Below are 27,595 nucleotides of genomic sequence, written 5' to 3'. Positions count from 1 at the left end.
AAAACAAAATCAACTCAATTAAAAGGATCACCTCCAGGCCAATGTTGAACAGGAGAAAAACAACTCCAAATTCAGCAATTGCTTTTGTTCCATGCACATGACGGATTATGGAGAAACCATATGGCCCAATTAAAATTCCAGCAGCCAAGTACCCAAGGACAGGACTTCCTACACAGCATATTGGATAAAATACACCGGTTGAAAATATAGAGACAAATACTTATATAAACTTGTCCAAAAAGCCTTACATAAACTAACCCAAATACATCTCCGCAATTTATCATATTGGATAAAATAAACTGTTGGTAGCAACATTTCTAGACTATAACTCCAGTAAAGAGAATATGAAATCTACAAACCTAGCTCTATCTTAATCTGCACAAGTAGTTATTTCATTTTACTAATGAAACACTAGAAGTTGATGTCACAAAATCATAGTAGACCACATAAAAGCTGAGTGAAATACTGACAAGTAGAAGTTTTAAGTCTTCTCTTGACATTGATATTCATGAAGCCAAGAACTTTGAAGGAATCAACCAAAGGACATTTAGAAAGAAAATAGCAAGCAAGTAGGAAACTCAAATCAATCCAGAAATGCATGTAAAATTCATTCACCTCCAGGAAGTTTCTGAAATGTTGGCACAAATATAACACTAGCAAGCAACAGCCATAACATGTCTAACAGTGAAGCCTCCTCTTCATTCACCTGAAATGTTGTGATTGATGACAACAATAAGAGTTACAACCAAAAATCTCAACTCTGAAAGGGATCAATGAGTACATGCCTCTTGATGCGGAATCTTTGAAATTAACTTTTTCACTTTTTGAGGAAGTTTACTTAATTGTTGAAATAAAGGTCTTGTATTCCAGGAAACTTCATCAGTGCTAGTGGTGACAACATCAGGCTTTTGAAACATATGAGAATTCCTTTCTGCTCGATTTGCAAAGATACTGATCCTGTGATGAATTTCAACATCTAGTGACTATATGAAGCAATCTATTCTCTGTACAAAACAACAAGACAAAAGTGCATAGCATTGTCCACAAGGGGAACTAATATACCAATAGATACATTTCATACTTATGAAGCTAGTGTGCTTTCCACATGGCAGCAATTTTCAAGAACCTATTACTTATTTATTTACTTTGGTTGAGGTGTCAGCTACTGTTATAGTAAGATATACAAACCGGACGTAAAAATCTCTTCTTTCTAAGATTCCTGGGGAAGGAGAATACTGGTGCAATACCTTCATCAGGAAGATGAAATACGCTTGCTAAACTGAGCAATTAGCAATATACTTGCAAGAACTAACTTTATGGGCCTTCATACTGTTCTAGACACAAATGAAGAAACGATAAAGAATATGTTGGTGCATACCCTGCTCCTAACAGTACTACTCCAACAATAAGCTTTGGCAATTGCTTTTTCGTGGAATCCAGGAGACCCTGGAAGACAAATGCTGGAGTGAACTCTTCCCCATCAGCCGAAAAGGAAAAGAATGATGCTGAGAAAAAGCGAGAAGATTTTTTCAATAAAGCCTTGGGGGAATTTAAAGATGAGCCTTCTCTGGTCAAATCCTTCTGTGTTTCCTGCTTTTTTGCTGGACTCAAAATAGACTTCTCTGCTCCAGATTCTACCTCCTTTAAGGAATCTAAATTCAATTTTCCATTCTCACTATCACTTAAGTCATACGGTTGATCAGAGTCTTCAGAATCTGAAAAGCTACCTGGAAGAGATTTGATAACTAAGGAATCACCAATAAGTGGCAAATCTCTATCCATTTCAACAGCAATATCACCAGAAATTTCGAGAACTGCCTTATTGTCCTCGTTAGCAACTTCTTCAATAATATTTGACCCCTGTGTGGTTTCCGAAGTGTCAACAAAAGAATTTGATATAGATTTCTCCACTCTCTGTAAAACTATTTCAGCATCACTGACCCTTTGGGCAGCCTCAAGTTCCAAAGCAACAGCTTGCTCAGCCAAAAGCATTATATTTGACACTTCTTCTTCAGCTTTCAACGCAATCAATTGTTCTTTTTCAGCTAACTCAGTCAGCCTGTCCACTTCCTTCTGTAACTCCTCCTTTTTACTCTGTAAGCGCTTCAATTCCGCATCACAAGTTTCCAAATTAACACAGCATTCTTTGATGTCCTCCTGAGCAACTAACAACACTTCTTGATTTTCCTTGCCATCAATCTCCCCCTCACTTTCTGTTGATGTTTCAGGAGAATCGTTTCCTCCTTTTGCCAGCTCCAATGACTCTATTGCCACCTGAAGCCTTGCCTCTGCTAATGAAAGTGCCATGGTTGCTTTTTGAACAGATTCTTTGGCAGCATATTCTTCATTCACTGTCTGTTGTACAGAATCAAGAGCAGAGTTCACATCATTCCAAGCATTGGCCGCTTCATCTTGCAAAGCTATTGCTGCTTCTGATATTTTTTGGGCTTTTTCCTCAAACATGGTACTGTTAAGTCTCGCAACTTCCAATTCTGTCATAGCCTTTTGCAGCAATTCTCTAAGCTCATCCACAGTCAGTGCATCCGTTTCTACAGCTCCTGCTTCTCCACCAGCTTCTCTGGAACCAGCTGACCCTAAACCATCAGTATGCTCAGAACTGGATCCTCCATCACCAGTACCCACATATTCCAAATTTCTGCCATTTCCATCAATAAATGATAAAGAATCATTGCTTTGACACTCTGAATAAACCATGCCCATCCTTCTTCCAAATGTTTTGTTACAATTCAAGAATCTTTTGTGCTTACAAATTTGCAAGGCACCATCATACTTGCTAGCACAAACCAGACTCAAATGATTGGAATTGCTCGCAGCTACAATTCTGTTTCTTTTCTTCGACACTTTATAAATTACCCTTGAACCTCCAGTCAACTTGGCATCAATAATTCTACTTCTAAGCACATAGCTGGGACCAAACTGGTCCAACGTCTTGCAATATGCTTTTTCACTACCAGATAACACATTTTGCTTCCAAATATTACAAGATAAATCCATGGTTCCAGGAATATGAGACAAGCCCTTCAAAAAACCCAGTATTCAATTACATACTCGTAACAAGGTTGCCAATCATTCAAACACCTAGTCAAACAAAATCAAGAACCGCTCAGAAAAACACAGATACAAACCATCAACCAGACCCTGCCACAATCCGAAAACCATAACCATGCACGTTAACTCGTAAACATGAACATAATTCCACTCATCAGATCAGTCCCTCGTGCATTCAATTCAAACAAATCAATCAAAAACAAATATAACTACTCACACTGAGCACTAAACTACATAGCAATGCAATCAAATCCAAACCGCAGCTGGCAGATTATAAAAAATGAAAACAATAATAAAAGCAATAAATACGAGCTACAAATATACATTCACGAAACATTTATACCACAAAACATACTATTCAGACATATTAAACTATAATTCTATACATAAAATGAACAAACCGATGCTGGAGGCTGATAAAACAATGGAGAGATGTCTGCGGCAGAGAGTTGGAGGGAAAACAAAGCTCCGGCAATCACAGTCCTGAACCAGGTGTGGCAAAAATAAAAAAAATGGAAGATTAAGAACAAATGAGGGAGAAAATTTTGTAGTGAATTTGCGTTTCGTGTTGTTTGGACGGTAGGAAATGAAAAATTCTGGCCGAGAACGCCACTAACTGCTCTTTGATATTTCTCGCGATTTTACCGAAATGGCCCTTCGTTGGTCGATGGCCTCATTGTCGATCTGTTGAAGGAGTGAGATATTCCGAATTAAAAAGGCGCTTGATCACGCGCTATTGAAGCGCGTGAAATACAACCGACAAATAAACAATGTTGAAAAAAAAACCTATTTATTTATTTATTATTTTTATTTAAATTTATGTTTAATATTTTTATTTAAATTTATGTTTAATATTTTTATTATTTAAACATTTTAATTTTACTAAAAATAAAAATTCTAAAAATCACTCAAACAACTCAACTAAAAAATTATAAGAATTACAATTTTTTTTTCCTTTAGATTTTTTAATATTTTATTTCTAACTTTAATTTTTAAAGTTATATCAAATAGATTATTTAATTTTTTTTAAAATGTGAATATATTCTTATTCCATATAGTTCGATTTATAAAAATATATGCATAAATAATTTTTTAATATATTATAATTAAGAGGTGGGGCGGTCTGGGAAACTAGACTAGATGTTGTGTGTGATGGGAAACTTGCCAACTTCGGGAATGACTAGTTTCTATGATGGGCGGTATGTACGAAGCCCGGGAACGAATTCACCACCGTATGTGATTACCAACAATTATGGCTTAGGTAAGTTGCAGCCTACAATTCGAATTGAGGACGGATTTTTGGAGTTTGCTCGCCCTCCCGAGATGACAACCCTATGTCTCAGCTATTGTAGCACGTGTATGACATAAGGGAAATGAACTGTATATAAGATTTTCAAATCATACGGCTACATGTTTTTCTAGGATTTTTTTAGTTTAATAATGGCATATTAAGAAATTGAGTGATCCGAATTAAATTGTATCGAATAGATATTATTTTGACATCAATATGATATGGACTTATAAAGACTGCAATCACAATCGCCCATGAAGCCAAAATGGTGTATATCCAATAGTGCTAATGGGACAAATTTGGTTCAAAGAATCTTGTTTGGGAATATGCACAACTTGGGAAAAAAAACATGGCCATAATGCTCTAGATAATTGCTCGTGTATCAATTATCATACCAACGGTAAACGTTAGATAGCCAAGTGTAAAGCAGATAACTGTGGAAAGCATCTAAGTAGTAAGCCCACCTTCTATCTTCCCCAAAACTTCCATTAGCATAGCAATGGATTCTCTACCTCTGCAAGGATGGAACACAAACCTCAATCATAAGAACCGAGCTTCAACATAGAACAAAAATTCTCGAACTTATTAGGTGATATTTGAAAGTACAGCAGAACATAGTATAAATTGGAAATAAATGTGAATGATAACAAAAACAAATGTTTCCATTCCAATGAATGTGAATTAAGAACAAAAACAAATGTTTCCACAGAAGAATACTTTTTTTTTTTTTTCATAAGAGATGAATTCTCAAAGTCTGGAAGAGCAGAAGAAGCATTTTAAGATTGCTCAACTGCGCCGTCCTCGGAATCAGGCTGAGGCTTGCCATCTTTTTCGGCATGTTCGGCCGGGGTCATGGTGGCTTTCTTGTTTGCAGCAGCTTGAAGAACATGGGTATAGTTGCCCTTGACCATGAAGAGCTGAGCAAAATGGTGTTTGCAGTACAGGACACCATCAAGAGCAGCATAAGAAGAGTGTGTCAAATTGCATCCACCATGAGCACATCTGAAGCAGTTCTTGTGGTAGCATTCCCCCTCAAGACTGATCTGTTAAGCCCAGCAGAGTTTTTCTTTAACAATTTTGAGAAAAATATGTGTTGTAAAGAAGAAAAGGGGAAGAACTACGGACCTTTTCTAATGGATAAACTACTTTACTGCAAGCAGCACATCTATCTTGAGTCCCACAGAACATGGCGGAGAGTTTGCTGTTGGTCCTTGTCTGTCAAAGATTGTGAAAGTCGTAATATAACATAAATATTACAGCATTTTCATGAAAATCACAAGGCTGAAGTTTCAAAACTCTTTTTTTTTTCGGGGTAAATGTTAGAAACAAAAGTGGCTAATGGCTGATTGAGTGATAGCTTAAGTTTAGTATAGAACGTTAGAAAGCCCTAATGGCACGTCCAATCAAATTTGCTCTTGACCGCTTGAAAACTTTAGAAAATTAGAAACAAAACCAGAATGCCTAGGCCCGTCATTCTATTTCAGGTCAGCAAGCTAAGCAAACTTTGATCCACATTATTCTCATACATTCAATCTAATATCTAATTCACAAGTCAGTGAGATTATGACAGTCACTTGTTTTAAATCCAAGGAAAAAAGAACACAATGGGAGCATACCAGTTCAGGTTTCTTATCAGACTTGGCTGTTGAACAATGAAACGAGAATGTCAGGAACATATGAAAAGAAAAAAGGAAGAGACAAAGAGGGAAATAAAGGTTATACTACATTGAAAGTTCGCGAAATTTCCAGATTCCTTAAAGAGTTGATCGAAATGAGGCTTGCAATACAGGACGCCGTCCATCCACGAGTGGCTGGTCATCTGTCATCATAATCAAACAATTAGGGTAAAATCTGCCATTATCGAACGATCTAACACGAGAAGGTGATGTTAAAATTTGAAAATGTAAAACCGAGACTAACCGAAAGGGTGCCTTTGCAGTGGCTGCATCTGAAGCAATTCTTATGGTAAGGATTGCCTTCAAGAGACAACAAATCGACGACATAAACAGTCTTATTACAAGCCTTGCATTTATCCAATGTTCCAGTGAAAGCCATTTTATGAAGGAATGAGTGTTTTACAAGATGGACTCAATCCGAGACGGAAGAACTTCCGGAAAAGAAGAAGAAAACAGAAAAATCACACCAGAAACGAAGAAAAAGTAGTGCAATGGAAACCTCAAGCCCTCCGAAGCCTCGATCTTCCAGACAAGATCAGATACGAGGGGGAGGATTGAGGTCTGTGATTGATGAAGAAAAAAACCAAATTTATACATGAAATAGTGTCGGATTTGGTGGTGTGAATCCAAATGTGGGAGAGATTTGTGATTCATTGGTTGGATCAGCTCCAATTCCGGACAGAATTGCTTGACATAGAATGAAAGAAGGGCGGATCGGTTGACGATTTCAAAGGAAATGGAGGGCGGAAGGAGAGAGATGAAAGCCATTGGCCTTCGATTACCCGACTTCGCCGCCATGTTCGTTATTATTGAACAGATGAACGGCGTTTGCCGGGTCATGCATACGACGTAGTTTTGTCTGGTTTTAAAAGATTAACAAATAATTAATTTTTTGAGAAAAAATAAATTTTATTATATCAAATTTAATCTTTAAACTTTAATTACACGCCACCATAAATTTAACTTAAATATTGCATTTTCTACCCTTCGCTAATTCATCTATTAAATTTCAAAAAGAAATAATAATTAAAAATAAAACAATACTCACCCATTTCAATAAATTAATTTTTTTAAAATTATAATGGAAATTTAGTTTTACTTTTAAATTATATCAGTTTTATCGTATTCATATCATCCGTAAGCTTCTCAACTCAGTGCTTTATTGTTTTTGTGAAGTTTTGATTGTGTTGATAGCAATGACATGAAATATTCTCGACTATCATCTCGAAAGTTCTTTGAGAATAATATCAACAGAGTTGCTACTAGTCGAGAATTAACGATATTTTTTTTATTTATTTCACGATAAGATTTAGCTTCCTCATGGTATTTATGTCGTTCTTCTTTCGAACTTTACTTCTCTTGCAATCTCGATGCATACAAGGTTCTTTATGAGTATAATTTGCCTTTCATGGCGAGTCACGATTGTCTCTGACCATTCTCATCGTTAATCAACTTTTACTTTTCTTGAAATCCTTTTATTTAAACCTTTTATTAGAACCAAATGAGTTAGGCTCGCAAGGAGATAACAAGTGATTGAATCTTAGGATTTGATCCGAAGTTGGTTGGTCATTTGCACTCCGAGAAGTTGAATCTTTACAGATAATACTCAAAGCTCTCGTTTTTTTGCGTTCCATCGTACTAACTATTCGACTCGCACAATAGAAACAATCCATGAACTATCTCTCAAATTATTCCCAACTAGTGATCATCTCAAATTATATATCGATGTTCTCATCGAACGTATCCCCTTTTAGCATTCAAATGAACTACTTGACTAACATATCTCCTCGAGTTTTAATGTTCTCACGAGCATCAACAAAGTGGGCAATGTGTTATTTAGGATTACTGGGGTCGATGACTTGTTCAACGACATCGACAATTTTGTTTCTCTATATCAACGATGGCACGATAGCAATGCTTCGTTTTCGTTATACGTATATAACATTGTTGGAGAAATATGAGAATACATGGAATGATTAATCAAACTTTTGGAAGATTCAAACATTAGAAGCACAAGTAAATTTATTGTCTATAAGCACCTTCTGCTTCAGAAATTCTAGCTCTCTTCTGTTAGAACCACCAAACTATGGCGGCAAAACAACTTGCTGGTTCAAGACGAGATCCGATATGGTCTTTCCATGGCGATCGATTCTTCGAGAGCAGTTTACACCGCCATCTAGAATGTTACGAACAACAACATTCAAAGAATGGATACCTTTAACTTCGTATATTTCGACCTTCACGTGTTCNGCCCATTACGTATTGCCGTCAGCCTCATAATTTAAGCCGATGTGGGATCTCACATGAATAATATCTCAAACCCACAAATTTTTGAAACTTACATGCTTCCTAGTAACAGATCAACAAGCATGTACATCAAGGAACAAGTCCATCCAAAGTCAAGTTTTGTCCATATATTTCAACAGATCAACAAGCATGTACATCAAGGAACAAGTCCATCCAAAGTCAAGTTTTGTCCATATATTTCAACAAGTTTGGATAATATAAATGGTTTCGAGGTTTGTAACTACTACGGAAATAAACATGGTTACGGAAATAAACATGGTTTCTGAGCATATTACGCATTTGGTTTGTGTAATCATCCTAATCTACCAGNAAACAATCATATGGAAAGAGACTGAATAATGAAGGTAATGAGGAGAACTAAATGATGGTGAGGCTATGGAAACATTCAAGAATCAAAGCTCAAGATCATCAACAGATAGCGAATAAACCACGACGATAAAAGTGAAATACTGTTAATCCAGATATTCGGTTTGAGAATGAGAGGGAAAGAGAAAGGTACCAATTGTTTTTCGAGCACAATTTCTTTCTTGTACCCAGTGCTGCAATTCAAAACAGGACAAAAATTACGTCAACGACACGTAAAATGCAGTTTTAACACAAAGATGGACCATAAGAATTGTAACAGCCTAAGTCTACCGCCAATAGATATTGTCTACTTTAGCTCTTTACGTATCACCGTCCGCCTCACGGTTTTAAAATGCGTCTATCAGGGAGAGGTTTCCACACCCTTATAAGAAATGTTTCGTTCATCTCCAACTAATGTGGGATCTCATAGTCCACCCTCCTGGGGCCCAGTGTCCTCGTTAGCACACCGCCTAGTGCCAGACTTTGATACTATTTGTAATAGCCTAAGTTTACCGCTAGTAGATATTGTCTGCTTTAGCCCGTTACGCATCGCCATCAGCCTTACGGTATTAAAACGCGTCTACTAAGGAGAGGTTTCCACACCCTTATAAGGAATTTTTCCTTCCTCTCCAACCGATGTGGGATCTCACAATCCACCCCCTTAGAGCCCACCGTCCTCGTTGGCACACCACCTGATGCTTGGCTCTGATACTATTTGTAATAGCCTAAGTCCACCACTAGGAAATATTGTCCGCTTTATCCCATTACGTATTGCCGTCAGCCTCATAATTTAAGCCGATGTGGGATCTCACATGAATAATATCTCAAACCCACAAATTTTTGAAACTTACATGCTTCCTAGTAACAGATCAACAAGCATGTACATCAAGGAACAAGTCCATCCAAAGTCAAGTTTTGTCCATATATTTCAACAAGTTTGGATAATATAAATGGTTTCGAGGTTTGTAACTACTACGGAAATAAACATGGTTTCTGAGCATATTACGCATTTGGTTTGTGTAATCATCCTAATCTACCAGAAGGTACTTTCGAAACGAGCTTGATCAAGTTCTCGATCGTTTCATTTTCCTTAAAGCTTAACTAAAAAGCTCAAACTTCAATAAACTTCTATGAAAGAAGGATTTTTAGTAAAAACAATCATGAATATGAAGGAAATAACTAATGTAAACAAATTTCAGACTGTCACAGTTAACCTGATGCCGCCGCCACCAGCTGGCCCATTTGTGTATAAAGCTGTAAATTCTCTAACAAACAGGAGAGCGTGCTCTTTCGTCTCGAATAGTCCATCCATGCGTAACCGAATATCTTCGACACTACTACTATTGATGGATGCTTTAAGGCTGTCAAGTCCAATTATATAAGAAACTATATGCTGATTAACACCATACAATACTTCTTCCATCCACGAACGAACCTACAAAAGGAAAAACGAGAGAAAAAGGGGAACAAACTCGTTATATTGTAGTCTTAATTTACTTAAACATAGCACCAACAGTCAATTCAAGAAGTGAATATGAATCAAAATGATAAAAAATGTCAAAGACAGAAAATTATTGTGATACAATGGGAAAGCTATCCATTTGAATTACCAGATATTCGGCAGCTTTAGCGCGAAGAACGCATTCCCGTCCCCCATAGGATATCTCCCCCCATCCTTTCCATCCACAGTCCTGATATGTAATTTTCACAGTTAGCTTGCGACGAGAGAAAGTATAAACAAGAAATTTCTCCAGGAGAATATCGAGCCAGCTCCTTCATGCGTAAATATTAATGGACAAGCATATATTCGAAAGATTTCAGGAGAATATCGAGCCAGCTCCTTCATGCGTAAATATTAATGGACAAGCATATATTCGAAAGATTTCTGTTAAAAAAACTTATGATCCAAAAATATTTTCCAGGTAGTCCATCAACAACATTTGGAACTACCTGAGAAGTTATTTTTCGAGGTCGGAATGTTTACTCTAATAGACTAATCTTTGTGTATATTCTTTACCTGAGAAGTTATTTTTCGAGGTCGGAATGTTTACTCTAATAGACTAATCTTTGTGTATATTCTTATATACTTTTTTCGAGTGGGGGGCAGGGGAAAAACAAAACCCTGTAGGTTTCCTATTGATCCCTTAGTTTACTAAATCAATCCCCGGTAATCTCTTGATCTTTCAGGTGATTGTCGCTCGTTTACCCATCCGTTAAAATGTTAGATATTCAAGAAAAAAATAAAAACCTTTGGAGCCAACTGCAAGAGTTTCTCGGGCACTACTTGAATAGAGGGTTTTGCTCCGGAACAAAAAACCTTGGAGCTGGAGATCGAGCAAAACGAAACATTGCTTAAGTCAACCACCTGCATTCACAACCAGCTATGNCATAAATAATTTTTTAATATATTATAATTAAGAGGTGGGGCGGTCTGGGAAACTAGACTAGATGTTGTGTGTGATGGGAAACTTGCCAACTTCGGGAATGACTAGTTTCTATGATGGGCGGTATGTACGAAGCCCGGGAACGAATTCACCACCGTATGTGATTACCAACAATTATGGCTTAGGTAAGTTGCAGCCTNTTGGAGCTGGAGATCGAGCAAAACGAAACATTGCTTAAGTCAACCACCTGCATTCACAACCAGCTATGTCCACATTTGTATTTGACCTTTGTATTCAATCCATCAAAAGTAATCCTATGAAACATCTAGCATACCAAATCAGGGGTGATATAAGCCGAGGGATCGCCAACCTCATACAGAAGTTGCTCGGCACACGCATACCAAATCAGGGGTGATATAAGCCGAGGGATCGCCAACCTCATACAGAAGTTGCTCGGCACACGTACTGAAATTCAAAAGGCCTCCGGTCTCTTCCGCCTTGGCTACATAGACTTTTCCATCACAATCAATTTCAGCATAAGGCAGTGATATATCCAGAAGCTGTTGGAAAGGCATACTCCTATGCTTGTCTCCTGCAGAAGATAACAGGCAGTGATATATCCAGAAGCTGTTGGAAAGGCATACTCCTATGCTTGTCTCCTGCAGAAGATAACATTAAAAAGATCGCTCGAATCATTTAGCCAAACTACAGCTATGAATTCCATGCTCGATCGACAAAGAATTGGGCTTTGGGTGGGTAGGAAGTAGTGGACCTGGATGCATAAAGTATCCCCCTGTAAGTTAAAGAATTGGGCTTTGGGTGGGTAGGAAGTAGTGGACCTGGATGCATAAAGTATCCCCCTGTAAGTTGACAACCACATTCCAGAAGATGACCAGCCAGTGTTCCCTGTGATAACCGTGGAAAATCATCCCAGTTCCAACCAAGTTCATATACCTGAATACATGTCACATTGTCATTGAGTCATTGTCTGAGAAATATTTCAAAACATCCTAAAGGAGTTCAAATTTTTCCTACGATATATCTTAATTCATGATAGCATGAAGTATAAAGCCAGATTATAAAGCCAGATTACCAATTTGATTATTACTAACTTCACTATTTTCTCTAAAACAATGAATACAATCCATCTCTCCAATATTCTTTATCTTTGTCCCAACAACAAATAATCTTAGATGTTGTTTAACCAGTTCTTACAACATTTCTATTCTTTATCTTTGTCCCAACAACAAATAATCTTAGATGTTGTTTAACCAGTTCTTACAACATTTCCTATATAGCAATCAATTGGAGATATTTTCTGTAACTCCTTGGTTGAAGCCCAAAAACGAGGCCGAAACCCATAAAATCCATAAGGTTCTACCACCCCCAAAGGAGGCACTAAGCAACTTCAGTGCTTGCTATTCTTCTTAAAAACGATATTACTTCTAACGGTAACAAAAGTTATATTGAAAAAAGAAACATCANTCTCTATATCAACGATGGCACGATAGCAATGCTTCGTTTTCGTTATACGTATATAACATTGTTGGAGAAATATGAGAATACATGGAATGATTAATCAAACTTTTGGAAGATTCAAACATTAGAAGCACAAGTAAATTTATTGTCTATAAGCACCTTCTGCTTCAGAAATTCTAGCTCTCTTCTGTTAGAACCACCAAACTATGGCGGCAAAACAACTTGCTGGTTCAAGACGAGATCCGATATGGTCTTTCCATGGCGATCGATTCTTCGAGAGCAGTTTACACCGCCATCTAGAATGTTACGAACAACAACATTCAAAGAATGGATACCTTTAACTTCGTATATTTCGACCTTCACGTGTTCATTGACCCACTCGTCTCTCTTCTTATCTGCATCCAAATCATGAAATGTCGATGAATTTTGCAGCGATGAAAGAACTCTCTTCACCCATTCGGGTGTGATGATCATCTTCAACCGCTCGATATCAGATGGATAATGAGGAACGACTGAGAAGTTCATGTCATTCCCTTTGTCTCCAGCTCTACTATGGGCTACATTGTAAAGAGCAACCTTCTGGCCAGATGGAATAGGAGAATGGCCAGTTTCTGGTGTGGAGGAGCTTGCACAAGGGTTGTCTGCATAAGCGAATATTGAACATGGCAACGTTACTCGGGGCGATGTTCGTGCCTTCGCTGGATCCTCACGAAGATCCGTTGGTCGACTGTCTAATTCTACTGCTTTAGTGCACTTCACTCCCATTCGCCAGAAAACGTGTTCGCGCCCGACCTAATTTAAAAACAATCATATGGAAAGAGACTGAATAATGAAGGTAATGAGGAGAACTAAATGATGGTGAGGCTATGGAAACATTCAAGAATCAAAGCTCAAGATCATCAACAGATAGCGAATAAACCACGACGATAGAAGTGAAATACTGTTAATCCAGATATTCGGTTTGAGAATGAGAGGGAAAGAGAAAGGTACCAATTGTTTTTCGAGCACAATTTCTTTCTTGTACCCAGTGCTGCAATTCAAAACAGGACAAAAATTATGTCAACGACACGTAAAATGCAGTTTTAACACAAAGATGGACCATAAGAATTGTAACAGCCTAAGTCTACCGCCAATAGATATTGTCTACTTTAGCTCTTTACGTATCACCGTCCGCCTCACGGTTTTAAAATGCGTCTATCAGGGAGAGGTTTCCACACCCTTATAAGAAATGTTTCGTTCATCTCCAACTAATGTGGGATCTCATAGTCCACCCTCCTGGGGGCCCAGTGTCCTCGTTAGCACACCGCCTAGTGCCAGACTTTGATACTATTTGTAATAGCCTAAGTTTACCGCTAGTAGATATTGTTTGCTTTAGCCCGTTACGCATCGCCATCAGCCTTACGGTATTAAAACGCGTCTACTAAGGAGAGGTTTCCACACCCTTATAAGGAATTTTTCCTTCCTCTCCAACCGATGTGGGATCTCACAATCCACCCCCTTAGAGCCCACCGTCCTCGTTAGCACACCACCTGATGCTTGGCTCTGATACTATTTGTAATAGCCTAAGTCCACCACTAGGAAATATTGTCCGCTTTAGCCCATTACGTATTGCCGTCAGCCTCATAATTTAAGCCGATGTGGGATCTCACATGAATAATATCTCAAACCCACAAATTTTTGAAACTTACATGCTTCCTAGTAACAGATCAACAAGCATGTACATCAAGGAACAAGTCCATCCAAAGTCAAGTTTTGTCCATATATTTCAACAAGTTTGGATAATATAAATGGTTTCGAGGTTTGTAACTACTACGGAAATAAACATGGTTACGGAAATAAACATGGTTTCTGAGCATATTACGCATTTGGTTTGTGTAATCATCCTAATCTACCAGAAGGTACTTTCGAAACGAGCTTGATCAAGTTCTCGATCGTTTCATTTTCCTTAAAGCTTAACTAAAAAGCTCAAACTTCAATAAACTTCTATGAAAGAAGGATTTTTAGTAAAAACAATCATGAATATGAAGGAAATAACTAATGTAAACAAATTTCAGACTGTCACAGTTAACCTGATGCCGCCGCCACCAGCTGGCCCATTTGTGTATAAAGCTGTAAATTCTCTAACAAACAGGAGAGCGTGCTCTTTCGTCTCGAATAGTCCATCCATGCGTAACCGAATATCTTCGACACTACTACTATTGATGGATGCTTTAAGGCTGTCAAGTCCAATTATATAAGAAACTATATGCTGATTAACACCATACAATACTTCTTCCATCCACGAACGAACCTACAAAAGGAAAAACGAGAGAAAAAGGGGAACAAACTCGTTATATTGTAGTCTTAATTTACTTAAACATAGCACCAACAGTCAATTCAAGAAGTGAATATGAATCAAAATGATAAAAAATGTCAAAGACAGAAAATTATTGTGATACAATGGGAAAGCTATCCATTTGAATTACCAGATATTCGGCAGCTTTAGCGCGAAGAACGCATTCCCGTCCCCCATAGGATATCTCCCCCCATCCTTTCCATCCACAGTCCTGATATGTAATTTTCACAGTTAGCTTGCGACGAGAGAAAGTATAAACAAGAAATTTCTCCAGGAGAATATCGAGCCAGCTCCTTCATGCGTAAATATTAATGGACAAGCATATATTCGAAAGATTTCTGTTAAAAAAACTTATGATCCAAAAATATTTTCCAGGTAGTCCATCAACAACATTTGGAACTACCTGAGAAGTTATTTTTCGAGGTCGGAATGTTTACTCTAATAGACTAATCTTTGTGTATATTCTTATATACTTTTTTCGAGTGGGGGGCAGGGGAAAAACAAAACCCTGTAGGTTTCCTATTGATCCCTTAGTTTACTAAATCAATCCCCGGTAATCTCTTGATCTTTCAGGTGATTGTCGCTCGTTTACCCATCCGTTAAAATGTTAGATATTCAAGAAAAAAATAAAAACCTTTGGAGCCAACTGCAAGAGTTTCTCGGGCACTACTTGAATAGAGGGTTTTGCTCCGGAACAAAAAACCTTGGAGCTGGAGATCGAGCAAAACGAAACATTGCTTAAGTCAACCACCTGCATTCACAACCAGCTATGTCCACATTTGTATTTGACCTTTGTATTCAATCCATCAAAAGTAATCCTATGAAACATCTAGCATACCAAATCAGGGGTGATATAAGCCGAGGGATCGCCAACCTCATACAGAAGTTGCTCGGCACACGTACTGAAATTCAAAAGGCCTCCGGTCTCTTCCGCCTTGGCTACATAGACTTTTCCATCACAATCAATTTCAGCATAAGGCAGTGATATATCCAGAAGCTGTTGGAAAGGCATACTCCTATGCTTGTCTCCTGCAGAAGATAACATTAAAAAGATCGCTCGAATCATTTAGCCAAACTACAGCTATGAATTCCATGCTCGATCGACAAAGAATTGGGCTTTGGGTGGGTAGGAAGTAGTGGACCTGGATGCATAAAGTATCCCCCTGTAAGTTGACAACCACATTCCAGAAGATGACCAGCCAGTGTTCCCTGTGATAACCGTGGAAAATCATCCCAGTTCCAACCAAGTTCATATACCTGAATACATGTCACATTGTCATTGAGTCATTGTCTGAGAAATATTTCAAAACATCCTAAAGGAGTTCAAATTTTTCCTACGATATATCTTAATTCATGATAGCATGAAGTATAAAGCCAGATTATAAAGCCAGATTACCAATTTGATTATTACTAACTTCACTATTTTCTCTAAAACAATGAATACAATCCATCTCTCCAATATTCTTTATCTTTGTCCCAACAACAAATAATCTTAGATGTTGTTTAACCAGTTCTTACAACATTTCCTATATAGCAATCAATTGGAGATATTTTCTGTAACTCCTTGGTTGAAGCCCAAAAACGAGGCCGAAACCCATAAAATCCATAAGGTTCTACCACCCCCAAAGGAGGCACTAAGCAACTTCAGTGCTAGCTATTCTTCTTAAAAACGATATTACTTCTAACGGTAACAAAAGTTATATTGAAAAAAGAAACATCAGTACGAATCGCTAAAAGATTGTGCCAACACCATCAGAAACCACTCCCTACCATTGGAGCCATAAATAGGGCAGCATCTGCGACTCGAGAAGTAATTATGACATTTGGATGGTACTTTTCCAGACACTTGACGATAGGAGCTGCTCCCAGATATGTGCTAATTCCTTTCATTGATTAAACCAACGATCAGCTCCACCTTTAGAAGTAAGACGCCGTTAAGGAACAAAAAAGAGGAAAAGAAAAGTGTCTTGTGGCTGCCATATACAATGAAGTAAGACGCCGTTAAGGAACAAAAAAGAGGAAAAGAAAAGTGTCTTGTGGCTGCCATATACAATTTGTGAAGTCATGTTATACAACATTGACTGGAAAAAAGAAAAAAACTTAATTTTGCTGCTAATATGCTGGAGGGGAATTTCATTATTTGGAACTGACAATAAAGCTAAAGAAAAATGCACTTCAGTTGATATGCTGGAGGGGAATTTCATTATTTGGAACTGACAATAAAGCTAAAGAAAAATGCACTTCAGTTGAGGATAATAGTGTTCTATCATGACCTGAGGTGCTCAAAATTTGGCATGTAAGTTGTTTAACTTACTTGTATACTTGGCCAACATTTGGGATGACAAGGAAACTGTTCTAACTGATTAGATAATCCAGTCAAACCTCTAAAAAAAGTAAAGTACAATTACCTGATTCTTTTACTGAAACCTCGTAAGCAACTGCAACCGAAACACTCAACCCCAGACTGCTTGCTATTTCTATAACATTTTGCTGAGCCCCAGGGGGATGCAACCGAAACACTCAACCCCAGACTGCTTGCTATTTCTATAACATTTTGCTGAGCCCCAGGGGGATCCACTACCCAGGAAAGAAATGGAGAGATATAGATAAGTAATTAACCAACAACCATCAGACCAAACCACCATTCGAAATTAAGCATAATAAAAATTTGAAACTTATTCAGAATTTGATATCTTACTTGCAAACCACCATTCGAAATTAAGCATAATAAAAATTTGAAACTTATTCAGAATTTGATATCTTACTTGCACCCATGTTGGTAATTATGCAAATATTTCTTTTCACAGCCAAAGGAAGAAGCAATTTCATCCAATCTGCAACTACAGAGTAATTCAAATAGTAGTCAAGAACAAAACACTGAACAGCCCGCAAAACTGACTTAACGTCAAAGGTACTAATGGAGAAGAATTTTAAGAAAACGTAAACGGAGATTGAGTTCAATAAATGATCATGAAGAAACCTCATGGGTAAAATTCTCGTATATTTCAATTTATTACTTCTCTTTTGCTCGACCCATTATAGTTTGCAGAATCTGTTAATGATAATTTTCAGAGTAATTAGCTTAAAAAACAACAAAACTCAGCCATAGTTTGCAGAATCTGTTAATGATAATTTTCAGAGTAATTAGCTTAAAAAACAACAAAACTCAGCCAGTATTATACAAGACCAACTAACTTCTTGGTAACTGGTTTATATCATCAGATCCAGCAATTGAATGAGATGAGAGCATGTCTTAAAATCAGTGTATGAAATGCCATCACCGTTTGCATCATTTCAAAATACTTTGATTCAGAGNAATATATTAATTAATCTGTTTTTGGTTGCATAGCTGAAGTAGATATTTTAGTACCTCTGTAACTGACATTTATGTATTTTGCAAAAAAGCTCCAAAATATTCAAAATATTTTAGGATTTAAGCCAAGGCAAGTTGGATTTGAAATACAGAATGTGCCCAAAATGTAAAAACAGGTTCACTGAAGTTGATGCTTTAGGAATTTCCTACCAGACAATAACAATTTATTTACGATATTTGTGGATGAGATGAAAGTTCAACTGCATGTACTTGGGAGAGCCAGTAGGATTTCGATTTATCGCATTGTGCTTCCCAACCTACATATAGTCTAAGTAGCATTCTACTAGTAAGATGGTGGCTATAACTGATTTCATTTTGTTAAGATGGCCAGCTCGAGGACCAACGAGGATCTTGGCTCTTTATTCNTCATTTCAAAATACTTTGATTCAGAGCAATCTTTGAACTGGATACCAGGGCAAAATGAGGTGTCAGGTTGCAATCTGGACGTTGCATGGACTAACAATATTGTTGTGCAAAAGAGAACAATTTTCTACAAAAGTCACTGTTTGCTAATGTAATAGATAGATATGAGCTTCAATATTTTAAGTAATACTAATATACTACCATCACTGTTTGCTAATGTAATAGATAGATATGAGCTTCAATATTTTAAGTAATACTAATATACTACCAACGAATCTAAGGAACCATTTACCAGCTTCTTAACAAAAAACTACCATCCTAACAATATTAGGAACTTTCAAGAAATTTTGAATATGAGAAAGGAATGATGAAAAAAATTGTAAGCCAAAAATGATTATTAACCATCGACATACTCCTTGAATCATATCCATCGCCACCAGACGACATAGCTTGATGCCGATCAGCAAGAGTGCGTTCTGCTAGGCATTCAAGCACGAGATAGTTTAGGTCTTTAACCCTCTGAAGCAATTTAAGAGCTGCAGTTGGCCTATCTCCTCCAAATCCAGCTCCACAACCAATGTACACCTTGTCTCTCCGTTTTTTAGGATTTACTCTCTGTCATTGAACACCAATACCTTAGATCTAACAATTCTTTCATTGACTTGTTTACAAAAATTAAATAAGAAATTAAGAACGGAAATAAGAAAGAACCAGCTTAATTGTGCAGTCATGGACGTCATCTTCACCCTGCCTCTCAAGAACGGAAATAAGAAAGAACCAGCTTAATTGTGCAGTCATGGACGTCATCTTCACCCTGCCTCTCCATTAGCATCTGGTAACACAAGATGAAAGTGATTCTTAATTTCTTTCTAGGTGAAGACTTATGAGATACGTGAGATAAGTAGTCTGAAGAAGTCAAAGGAGATTCTAAAGTCATTCTCTAATGGGACAAAATTAAAGAAGCAAGCAGGTAATAAATCTTTAAAAAGACATTTCAACTTGAAGCCTTAAGAATAATTAACACGTCCCAATATACTAAACATCAAGGAGATTCTTCACAGTCACTCCTTCCAAATTGCTTAAAATAGACTAAGAGAGTTTAAGGTCCTCCATGTAGCTTTTGCACATACGACACCAATTTGGATAAGGACCACCCCCGGTTCATTTCTTGTATAAACTCACAAGTATTCAATGCCTAAACAGCGGCTTGCATAGGTTTGGTTTGTCAAAAGATTATATAAAATAATAATATTTATTTTAAAAAAATTCTTGCATTTTAAGCAGCCATGCCATTTTGTCATTCTCTCGACTTAAATAACAGTCTCTGACATCTTGTCCGTTTTTTCTTTCATGAAGATTTATCCTCAAGTGCCAACTTGAGCATAACTCAACTAATCAAGACATTAAATATCAACGAATCAAAAGTTCGAACCCCCATACTTACATATCATAACTCAACTAATCAAGACATTAAATATCAACGAATCAAAAGTTCGAACCCCCATACTTACATATTGTTGAGTTTGAACTCAAAAGATTTATCCTCAAATTAAAATACCATATTCCGGCGATTTTCTATAGTTAACCGTTGATTGTTCTGTTAGGAACCGTGAACTTCCACAATGGTATGATATCGTATGATATCTAGTTAACCGTTGATTGTTCTGTTAGGAACCGTGAACTTCCACAATGGTATGATATCGTATGATATCGTCCACTTTGAACACAAGCTCTTATGGCTTTGCTTCTGGTTTCCCCAAAAGGTTTCATTCCAATGGAGATAGTGTTCCTTACTTATGAACTCATGATTTTCCTCTTAATTAGCTAAGGTGGGACTATTCCTCTCAATAATCCTCAACATTCCTCCCCTCGAACAAAGTACACCATAAAGCCTCCCCTGAGGCCTCTATCTCTGGAGCTCTCGAACAACTTCCCCTTAATCAATGCTCAACTCCTTCTCTTGAGCCCTCGAACAAAATACACCCTTTGTTCGACACATGAGTCACATTTGACTACACATTCAAGGCTCACATCTTCTTTGTTCAACCTTTGAGAATTCTATTAGCATGACTAAGTTAAGAGCATGAACAAGGCTCACATCTTCTTTGTTCAACCTTTGAGAATTCTATTAGCATGACTAAGTTAAGAGCATGAATCCGACACCATGTTAGGAACCACAACCCTCCACAATGGTATGATATTGTCCACTTTGAGACAGGCTCTCATAGTTTTACTTTTGGTTTCTCCAAAAGGCCTCATTCCAATGGAGATAGTGTTCCTTACTTATAAACTCATGATCTTCCTCTTAATTAGTCAATGTGAAACTATTCCTCTCAATAATCCTCAACATGTTCATAATAAGAAAAACCCTTGGAAAGAGCTTACTGAGAAAGAGTCTATTAAACCAATCATCTCCAAGTATCCAATTGTGCTACCAATCCCAACTAAAGAATAGAGTTTTCTACAACCAGATTTCATTTGGAAATCGCCACCAAGTGGCTCCTTAAGGTATGACAAGAGATTTGCATGCACATAAAAGAAGTATCCAACCAAACACAGAAGAAACACACAGAAAAAGAAAGAAGAGATTTGCATGCACATAAAAGAAGTATCCAACCAAACACAGAAGAAACACACAGAAAAAGAAAGAAGTAGAAACTCCAAAGCGCACAGGCCTGAAATCCCAGTAAACAAATCCAAGAAAAATAATCCACCAAACAACACAAACCGCAATTAACCCATCAAATGACTTAACACCAGAAATCACAACCAACATACCACCAAACAACACAAACCGCAATTAACCCATCAAATGACTTAACACCAGAAATCACAACCAACATAACAATCAGCTAAACGAGATGAAAAGGCCTTTAAATAACTTCGAAGTTGCAGACCCCTAAGTCACAGGTACACAGCACCATGATCAATGTTCAGCCTTTAAATAACTTCGAAGTTGCAGACCCCTAAGTCACAGGTACACAGCACCATGATCAATGTTCAAACCAAAATTAAGATTGTGAAGCTAAGCTAACGGCGCATGGTTTAAAAATCAAGACCATACACCAAAATACATGCGCGCATAAAAATCAAGAAGTGCAGCAACAAGATGAAACATGAACCGCGTACCGATCAAATCCTGCCTTCGGGAAGAATGATTTGCCGCGAATGAGAATTTAATCGCGCAGTACCCCTTCACTTTGAATGGAAGATGATTAATTTTGGCTAAATGTCGCTTTCTAAAATCAGACAAGTCAAAATAGCCTGAATACTTAATTTTGTCAAAATAGCCTTCTTGTTTCCAAAAATGCCCTTCACTATTTTTCTCATCATAAGCAAAATTAGAGAGATTCCTACCTAAAAATGTAATGTTCTTTCAATTTGATCCCAATTTTTTAAAATATTTTTTCTAAATTTTTTATTTTTTTTGGAATTTTAAAGATTTTTGTCTTAAAATTTTCAAAATATTTATCCGAACATTTTTCTCCATCAAATGTGGCCGTTAAATAACAAAATTTTAACCTTGAAAGGTGTCCTCTCATCTGCATAATGGGTCACTGACGATTGGAAGGTCGAAAAAAAAAATCATGGAATTAAAAGGGACACGAGAGAGCTGCTTATTTCCAAATCAGGGCCAATTGAAAATTAATTTTATGTTTTTAAGACGGGACACGAGAGAGCTGCTTATTTCCAAATCAGGGCCAATTGAAAATTAATTTTATGTTTTTAAGACGGAATAGTCAAATTTCTCGGTGAGATTTTTAGGTCGGATCACTCAAATCATATCAGTGGAGTAAATTTTTTCCTATTTTATGTTGTTTTATCTCGAGTATTGTAATTTTTTTTCTTTGGCACGTACTAATTCTCGTAACAAATGACATAAGGACGACAAATTTTTTAATTAAATTTATATATAAATAACTCGTATAGCCCTTAAATTTGTTCTTACGGTCTCTCGGTCGAAAGTTTCAAAACCAAAATATAACAAATTTTGGTACAAAAAACGAATATCTCGAAGGTTGAAAGACGAACGGAAAGAACAAATGCAAAAGTTTAGAGACCTAAACGAGATTTAAACGAACGAATTATACTTTGCGAGTAAATGATGGCAATTACCCTAAATGAAAAAGGGTATTTATCAAACATTAGATTAGGGCTATTTTTCAAAACCAGAGTTACTTTGACAAATTCCATTTGTTAAAAGACCATTTAAACCATTAACCCCGCAGAACTCCCAAGGACTGATCGCAGGTCGCCAAGGTTTTTCTACTGCCTCCCGGCAGCTGCTCAGTGTACGCAGCCATGGTGACGTCGCCGGTGGTGAACACCTATCCACTTTCCAGCTACACCTTCGGTACTAAAGAGCCGAAGCTCGAGAAGGACACCTCCGTCGCCGATCGTCTTGCTCGCATGAAAGTCAAGTACTGCAAATTTACTCCATTTCTTAAACCCTAACTTTATGGTTTTTTCAACGTTTTAGAGTTGTATTTTCTCGAAAGTTAGGAACTATGGCCGTTTCTTAGTGTGGATTCCTGGTCATTTTACATTTTATGTGTTTAGCTTTACTAGAAACCATTTAATGTGTTTCTAATTTCAAGAAATGCGCGAGCTTGGACTAAAGTTCTGGATGAAATTGTGTTATTGATTTTATTCAAGCCATTTGTTCGTTGATAAACTCAGTGCTTTCTTATTGCTATTTGTTTCGTTGTTTCGTCATCGCCTGGAAATTTTGTCTTCCATTTATTGGTTTTGGAGGGGCTTTGACGGGAATGAGTAACTTGTCCTGGTTCTTGGTTCACAGCTATATGAAGGAGGGCATGAGGACGAGTGTTGAAGCAATTCTTCTGGTCAGTGCGCATCTTCATCATTTTTCATCTCAATGTACTCATTTCCTTATTATTATTATCTTTCTAAAAAATTTGAAGTTTAAAGAGATCATCAAGATATAGGTGTACTAGTTGGATGCCATGGTTTGTGTTTTTCAGTTGATATTGAAATTCATTGAACTGTGAATCACTGAAATGTTTTATAACGAATTATAATATTTAAAAGGTACAAAAATATTTATCGTCTTGCATATCTACATCCTTCATCTAGAACGAATTATAATATTTAAAAGGTACAAAAATATTTATCGTCTTGCATATCTACATCCTTCATCTAGAATATTTGAGTATATGTAGGCTATTAGAAGGAAAGTTTCATTGCCGAATCCTTTATTGTCCTATCTGATCTTTACCCGAGCAGCACGCGTTGGAAGACAAGATGACTAAATTAGAACTTCCATCATGTCATCTTTTAGATTATACCCGCCTATGGTTTCCTCCAGCTAGTAAATTTAACAGAACTTCCATCATGTCATCTTTTAGATTATACCCGCCTATGGTTTCCTCCAGCTAGTAAATTTAACATGAGGTCTCCCCACCTATGACTGCTTCCAACTGTAAATTTTTCCCGTAATCCTTCGAAGCCCATGTACATTTTGATGCTCAACAAACATGTTGTTTCTTATATGTATGTACTGAATACATTTAATGTGTAATATATTAATTAATCTGTTTTTGGTTGCATAGCTGAAGTAGATATTTTAGTACCTCTGTAACTGACAATATATTAATTAATCTGTTTTTGGTTGCATAGCTGAAGTAGATATTTTAGTACCTCTGTAACTGACATTTATGTATTTTGCAAAAAAGCTCCAAAATATTCAAAATATTTTAGGATTTAAGCCAAGGAAAGTTGGATTTGAAATACAGAATGTGCCCAAAATGTAAAAACAGGTTCACTGAAGTTGATGCTTTAGGAATTTCCTACCAGACAATAACAATTTATTTACGACATTTGTGGATGAGATGAAAGTTCAACTGCATGTACTTGGGAGAGCCAGTAGGATTTCGATTTATCGCATTGTGCTTCCCAACCTACCTATAGTCTAAGTAGCATTCTACTAGTAAGATGGTGACTATAACTGATTTCATTTTGTTAAGATGGCCAGCTCGAGGACCAACGAGGATCTTGGCTCTTTATTCCTATAACTGATTTCATTTTGTTAAGATGGCCAGCTCGAGGACCAACGAGGATCTTGGCTCTTTATTCTAGAGGTGAAGGAATCGACTTTCTCCTTAATGGTCTTGATTAAGGTCCCATTTAGGAAATTAGGGAGGCAATAATACTGCAACCAGGAGAGGTAATAATACTGCTGGAAGTCTCAGACGTATATCTCCAAGTTCATTTAGGAAATTAATAATTACTGTGCTGAAAATAGGAAGGGAATCCTATAAAGTCTTGGAAGATCTTTAGCCACAAAAAGGAGGATGGTTACTTGCTTCCACGAATTTGGGTAAAAAAGATCAACATATTTGTTGAAATGCGAGGGTTTCTAGAAGCTTGATTTTTAGAGAAACCTGTTGGATGTTGAAATACAGGGGCAGCCTAATGTTTCAAATTTTGATAAGAAAAAGAGCATGAAACCAACGGGAGACCAAAAACAGGTGGATAAGCAGTCCAACCCCGAAGCTAAAGGGGTTTACAGAATAGGACCTCAATTATACAAGGCATACTATAATTACAAAAAGCAACGTGCGAATTGAAACAAATACTTTATTGAGTTCTTTTTACGTTGCTTTTTGTTTTACTCCTTTATGGAGTTTGATCATTTGAGCAATAGTATATTTTCATTACATCAATGAAACGTTTTGTTTCTTGTTCAAAAAATTACAAAAACATTGTTTTTTGGGCACACAAAGAGGAAGCTGATTGGAATGCAGGATCCTTGCACCCCTTAGATTTGTTTCTGAAGATTCTATAGTTTTTCTCGGCTTATGATTCAAACAACAGCTTTGATAGAATTAAACAAGGGAGTTCTAGTTTTCTGCCATTTTAAGTTTGGCACTGAATGTTTCCTTAATTCATTAACTTTCTCTTTAGTTGGTGTATTTTAGTGACTAATATTTAAGAGAACCATGTACTTTACTGTGATGGAATTTTATATTTTTCGTTTTTTCTTTTTACTTCCACAGGTGCAAGAACATAAGCATCCCCATATTCTACTTCTGCAAATTGGAAATACCTTTTGCAAGCTCCCTGGTGGCCGGTTGAAGCCAGGAGAAAATGGTAAGATTTTATATACATTTGAAGCCCCCCTGCATCCCATTGAGTAAAAAATATCTCTCTCATGTTTTATCTTAATATCCACAGAAATTGAAGGTTTAAAGAGGAAACTGACGAGCAAACTGGGTGCAAATTCACCAGCCCTCCAGCCTGATTGGCAGGTTTGGGTCATCTCTTGCTGTGTGCATGTTTCTACCCAAAGTTATATTATTCATTGCACATTTTCTGCAGATTGGGGAATGTGTGGCTATTTGGTGGAGACCAAACTTTGAAACTGTTATGTATCCTTATTGCCCCCCTCATATAACGAAACCAAAGGTATGATCTCTCTCTCTCATGTTCCCCAGCCCCCAGCAGTGCTGATAGCACTTTTTTGGTGGTGACTTTGATAGGGAAGAATGTAGGCTATCAGTTATCTATCTATATGCATGTATGTATGTGTCTGTGTATACTATGCAGATTATTTATTACTCAAGCTGATTGGATAGCCTCTTTACCCTAGGGAAGGCCCTTGTAACAGCCCAAGCCCACCGTTAGCAAATATTGTCCTCTTTGGGTTTTTTCTTTCGAGTTTTTATAACGTGTCTGCTAGGGAGAGGTTTCCACACCCTTATAAAAAATGTTTTGTTCCCCTCTCCAACTAATGTGGGATCTCACAATCCACCCCCTTTGAGGCCCAGTGTCCTCGCTGGCACTCGTTCCTCTCTCCATTAAATGTGCGATCTCACAATTCACCCCCTTCGAGGCTCACACAAACGTTCATCTCTCAAATTGATGTGGGATCTCACAATCCACCCCCTTCAGGGTCTAGCGTCCTCGTTGACACACAGCCCGATGTCCACCCCCCTTCGCGGCTCAGCGTCCTTGCTAGCATACCGCCCAGTGTTTGGCTTTAATACCATTTATAACAACTCAAGCCCACCACTAACAAATTTATAACGAGTCTCCTATGGAGAGGTTTCCACACTCTTATAAAGAATGTTTCGTTCCCCTTTCCAACCAATATGGGATCTCACAATGGTCCACTGTTTTCTTACTTTGATTGGCATTATAAAGAGAGTTGAAATTATTTTTAGGAAGCTTATTTTTCCACAAAAAAAAAAAATCCTAATTAGGGTTTTTGATGATCCAGGAATGCAAAAAGCTTTTCATTGTTCACTTGTAAAAAAAAATCCTAATTAGGGTTTTTGATGATCCAGGAATGCAAAAAGCTTTTCATTGTTCACTTGTCTGAGAGAGAGTACTTCGCAGTTCCTAAAAATTTGAAGCTGCTTGCAGTTCCTTTGTTTGAACTCTATGACAATGTTCAGGTAAGTTGCATTTTTCTTTGTAGATCCTCATAAGTAGGAAAAAAAAAGTTTATTGTCATGCATATTCTTAAGCGATTTTTGGCATGTCGGGCAATATCGAAAACCTGCTTAATTATAAGCAATTAGTATGTGGTGGTGGTGGTTATCTAGGGATAGATGAATTAAGATAGATTTTCTGGATGCTGGATGATACTGATAGAGTACATGTAAATCCATTTGTCTCAAAATACCATGCATTTTATTAGCTAAACACTAGTTTTCGGATATCGCACTTGATCACAGAGATACGGACCTGTTATATCGACGATCCCGCAGCAGCTTTCCAGGTTTCAGTTCAACATGATCACCACATGAGCTTGCAAGTATATCGACGATCCCGCAGCAGCTTTCCAGGTTTCAGTTCAACATGATCACCACATGAGCTTGCAAGACAAGAACTTAAAATTTGTGGCATGAACAGACTCCAAATTTGCAGCTGTGAGATATTCCTGTTAGCTTAGTTAGAACTTAAGGGGACATCATGAAACCTTTCTTGAGTTAGGATAGCATACTT

The 27,595-nt window shown here is 37.3% G+C and overlaps 5 protein-coding genes across 6 annotated transcripts; 1 reads left to right on the top strand and 4 right to left on the bottom strand.

Annotated features, from left to right (window-relative positions):
- Positions 1-14: 14 nt before the first annotated feature.
- Positions 15-3,726, bottom strand: LOC111474370 (K(+) efflux antiporter 1, chloroplastic-like; the record flags this gene model as incomplete). Its single annotated transcript, XM_023119482.1, has 5 exons — positions 3,471-3,726; positions 1,379-3,159; positions 786-957; positions 616-706; positions 15-168 (listed from the first exon to the last, which is right to left on the bottom strand). Coding segments are annotated over exons 2-5 (2,054 nt in total), but the record flags the coding sequence as incomplete, so codon positions are not given.
- A 1,351-nt stretch (positions 3,727-5,077) lies between these two features.
- Positions 5,078-6,835, bottom strand: LOC111474367 (LIM domain-containing protein PLIM2b-like). The gene is made up of 5 exons (XM_023119479.1): positions 6,281-6,835; positions 6,086-6,179; positions 5,977-6,002; positions 5,486-5,575; positions 5,078-5,403 (listed from the first exon to the last, which is right to left on the bottom strand). The coding sequence occupies exons 1-5, from the start codon at positions 6,413-6,415 to the stop codon at positions 5,137-5,139; spliced, it is 612 nt and encodes a 203-aa protein (XP_022975247.1). The 5' UTR covers positions 6,416-6,835; the 3' UTR covers positions 5,078-5,136.
- Positions 6,836-8,674: 1,839 nt separating this feature from the next.
- On the bottom strand, positions 8,675-12,053 carry LOC111474368. Its single transcript, XM_023119480.1, has 6 exons — positions 11,912-12,053; positions 11,474-11,664; positions 10,937-11,053; positions 10,299-10,379; positions 9,903-10,123; positions 8,675-8,882 (listed from the first exon to the last, which is right to left on the bottom strand). Exons 1-6 carry the CDS (start codon positions 11,919-11,921, stop codon positions 8,729-8,731), a joined length of 774 nt encoding a protein of 257 aa, XP_022975248.1. The 5' UTR covers positions 11,922-12,053; the 3' UTR covers positions 8,675-8,728.
- A 504-nt stretch (positions 12,054-12,557) lies between these two features.
- Positions 12,558-21,764, bottom strand: LOC111474369. Its single transcript, XM_023119481.1, has 13 exons — positions 21,687-21,764; positions 19,401-19,454; positions 19,036-19,237; positions 17,652-17,726; positions 17,295-17,405; positions 16,657-16,769; positions 16,029-16,143; positions 15,725-15,915; positions 15,521-15,637; positions 15,017-15,097; positions 14,621-14,841; positions 13,542-13,581; positions 12,558-13,343 (listed from the first exon to the last, which is right to left on the bottom strand). Exons 1-13 carry the CDS (start codon positions 21,738-21,740, stop codon positions 12,756-12,758), a joined length of 1,962 nt encoding a protein of 653 aa, XP_022975249.1. The 5' UTR covers positions 21,741-21,764; the 3' UTR covers positions 12,558-12,755.
- A 1,079-nt stretch (positions 21,765-22,843) lies between these two features.
- On the top strand, positions 22,844-27,595 carry LOC111474372 (pre-mRNA cleavage factor Im 25 kDa subunit 2-like). 2 transcript variants are annotated; one of them, XM_023119484.1, is made up of 8 exons: positions 22,844-23,043; positions 23,424-23,469; positions 25,642-25,735; positions 25,820-25,893; positions 25,964-26,050; positions 26,932-27,042; positions 27,325-27,392; positions 27,460-27,595. In XM_023119484.1, exons 1-8 carry the CDS (start codon positions 22,925-22,927, stop codon positions 27,461-27,463), a joined length of 603 nt encoding a protein of 200 aa, XP_022975252.1. In that variant the 5' UTR covers positions 22,844-22,924; the 3' UTR covers positions 27,464-27,595. The 2 variants fall into 2 exon arrangements, with proteins under 2 accessions (XP_022975252.1, XP_022975253.1); XM_023119485.1 differs by lacking the exon at positions 27,460-27,595 and having other exon boundaries at positions 27,325-27,396.

Source organism: Cucurbita maxima, unplaced genomic scaffold (genome assembly GCF_002738345.1).
Source record: "Cucurbita maxima cultivar Rimu unplaced genomic scaffold, Cmax_1.0 Cma_Scf00337, whole genome shotgun sequence".
Lineage (NCBI taxonomy): Eukaryota > Viridiplantae > Streptophyta > Magnoliopsida > Cucurbitales > Cucurbitaceae > Cucurbita > Cucurbita maxima.
The sequence above is the reverse complement of the archived record's forward strand: the minus strand, read 5'-3'. Positions and strand labels throughout refer to the sequence as shown.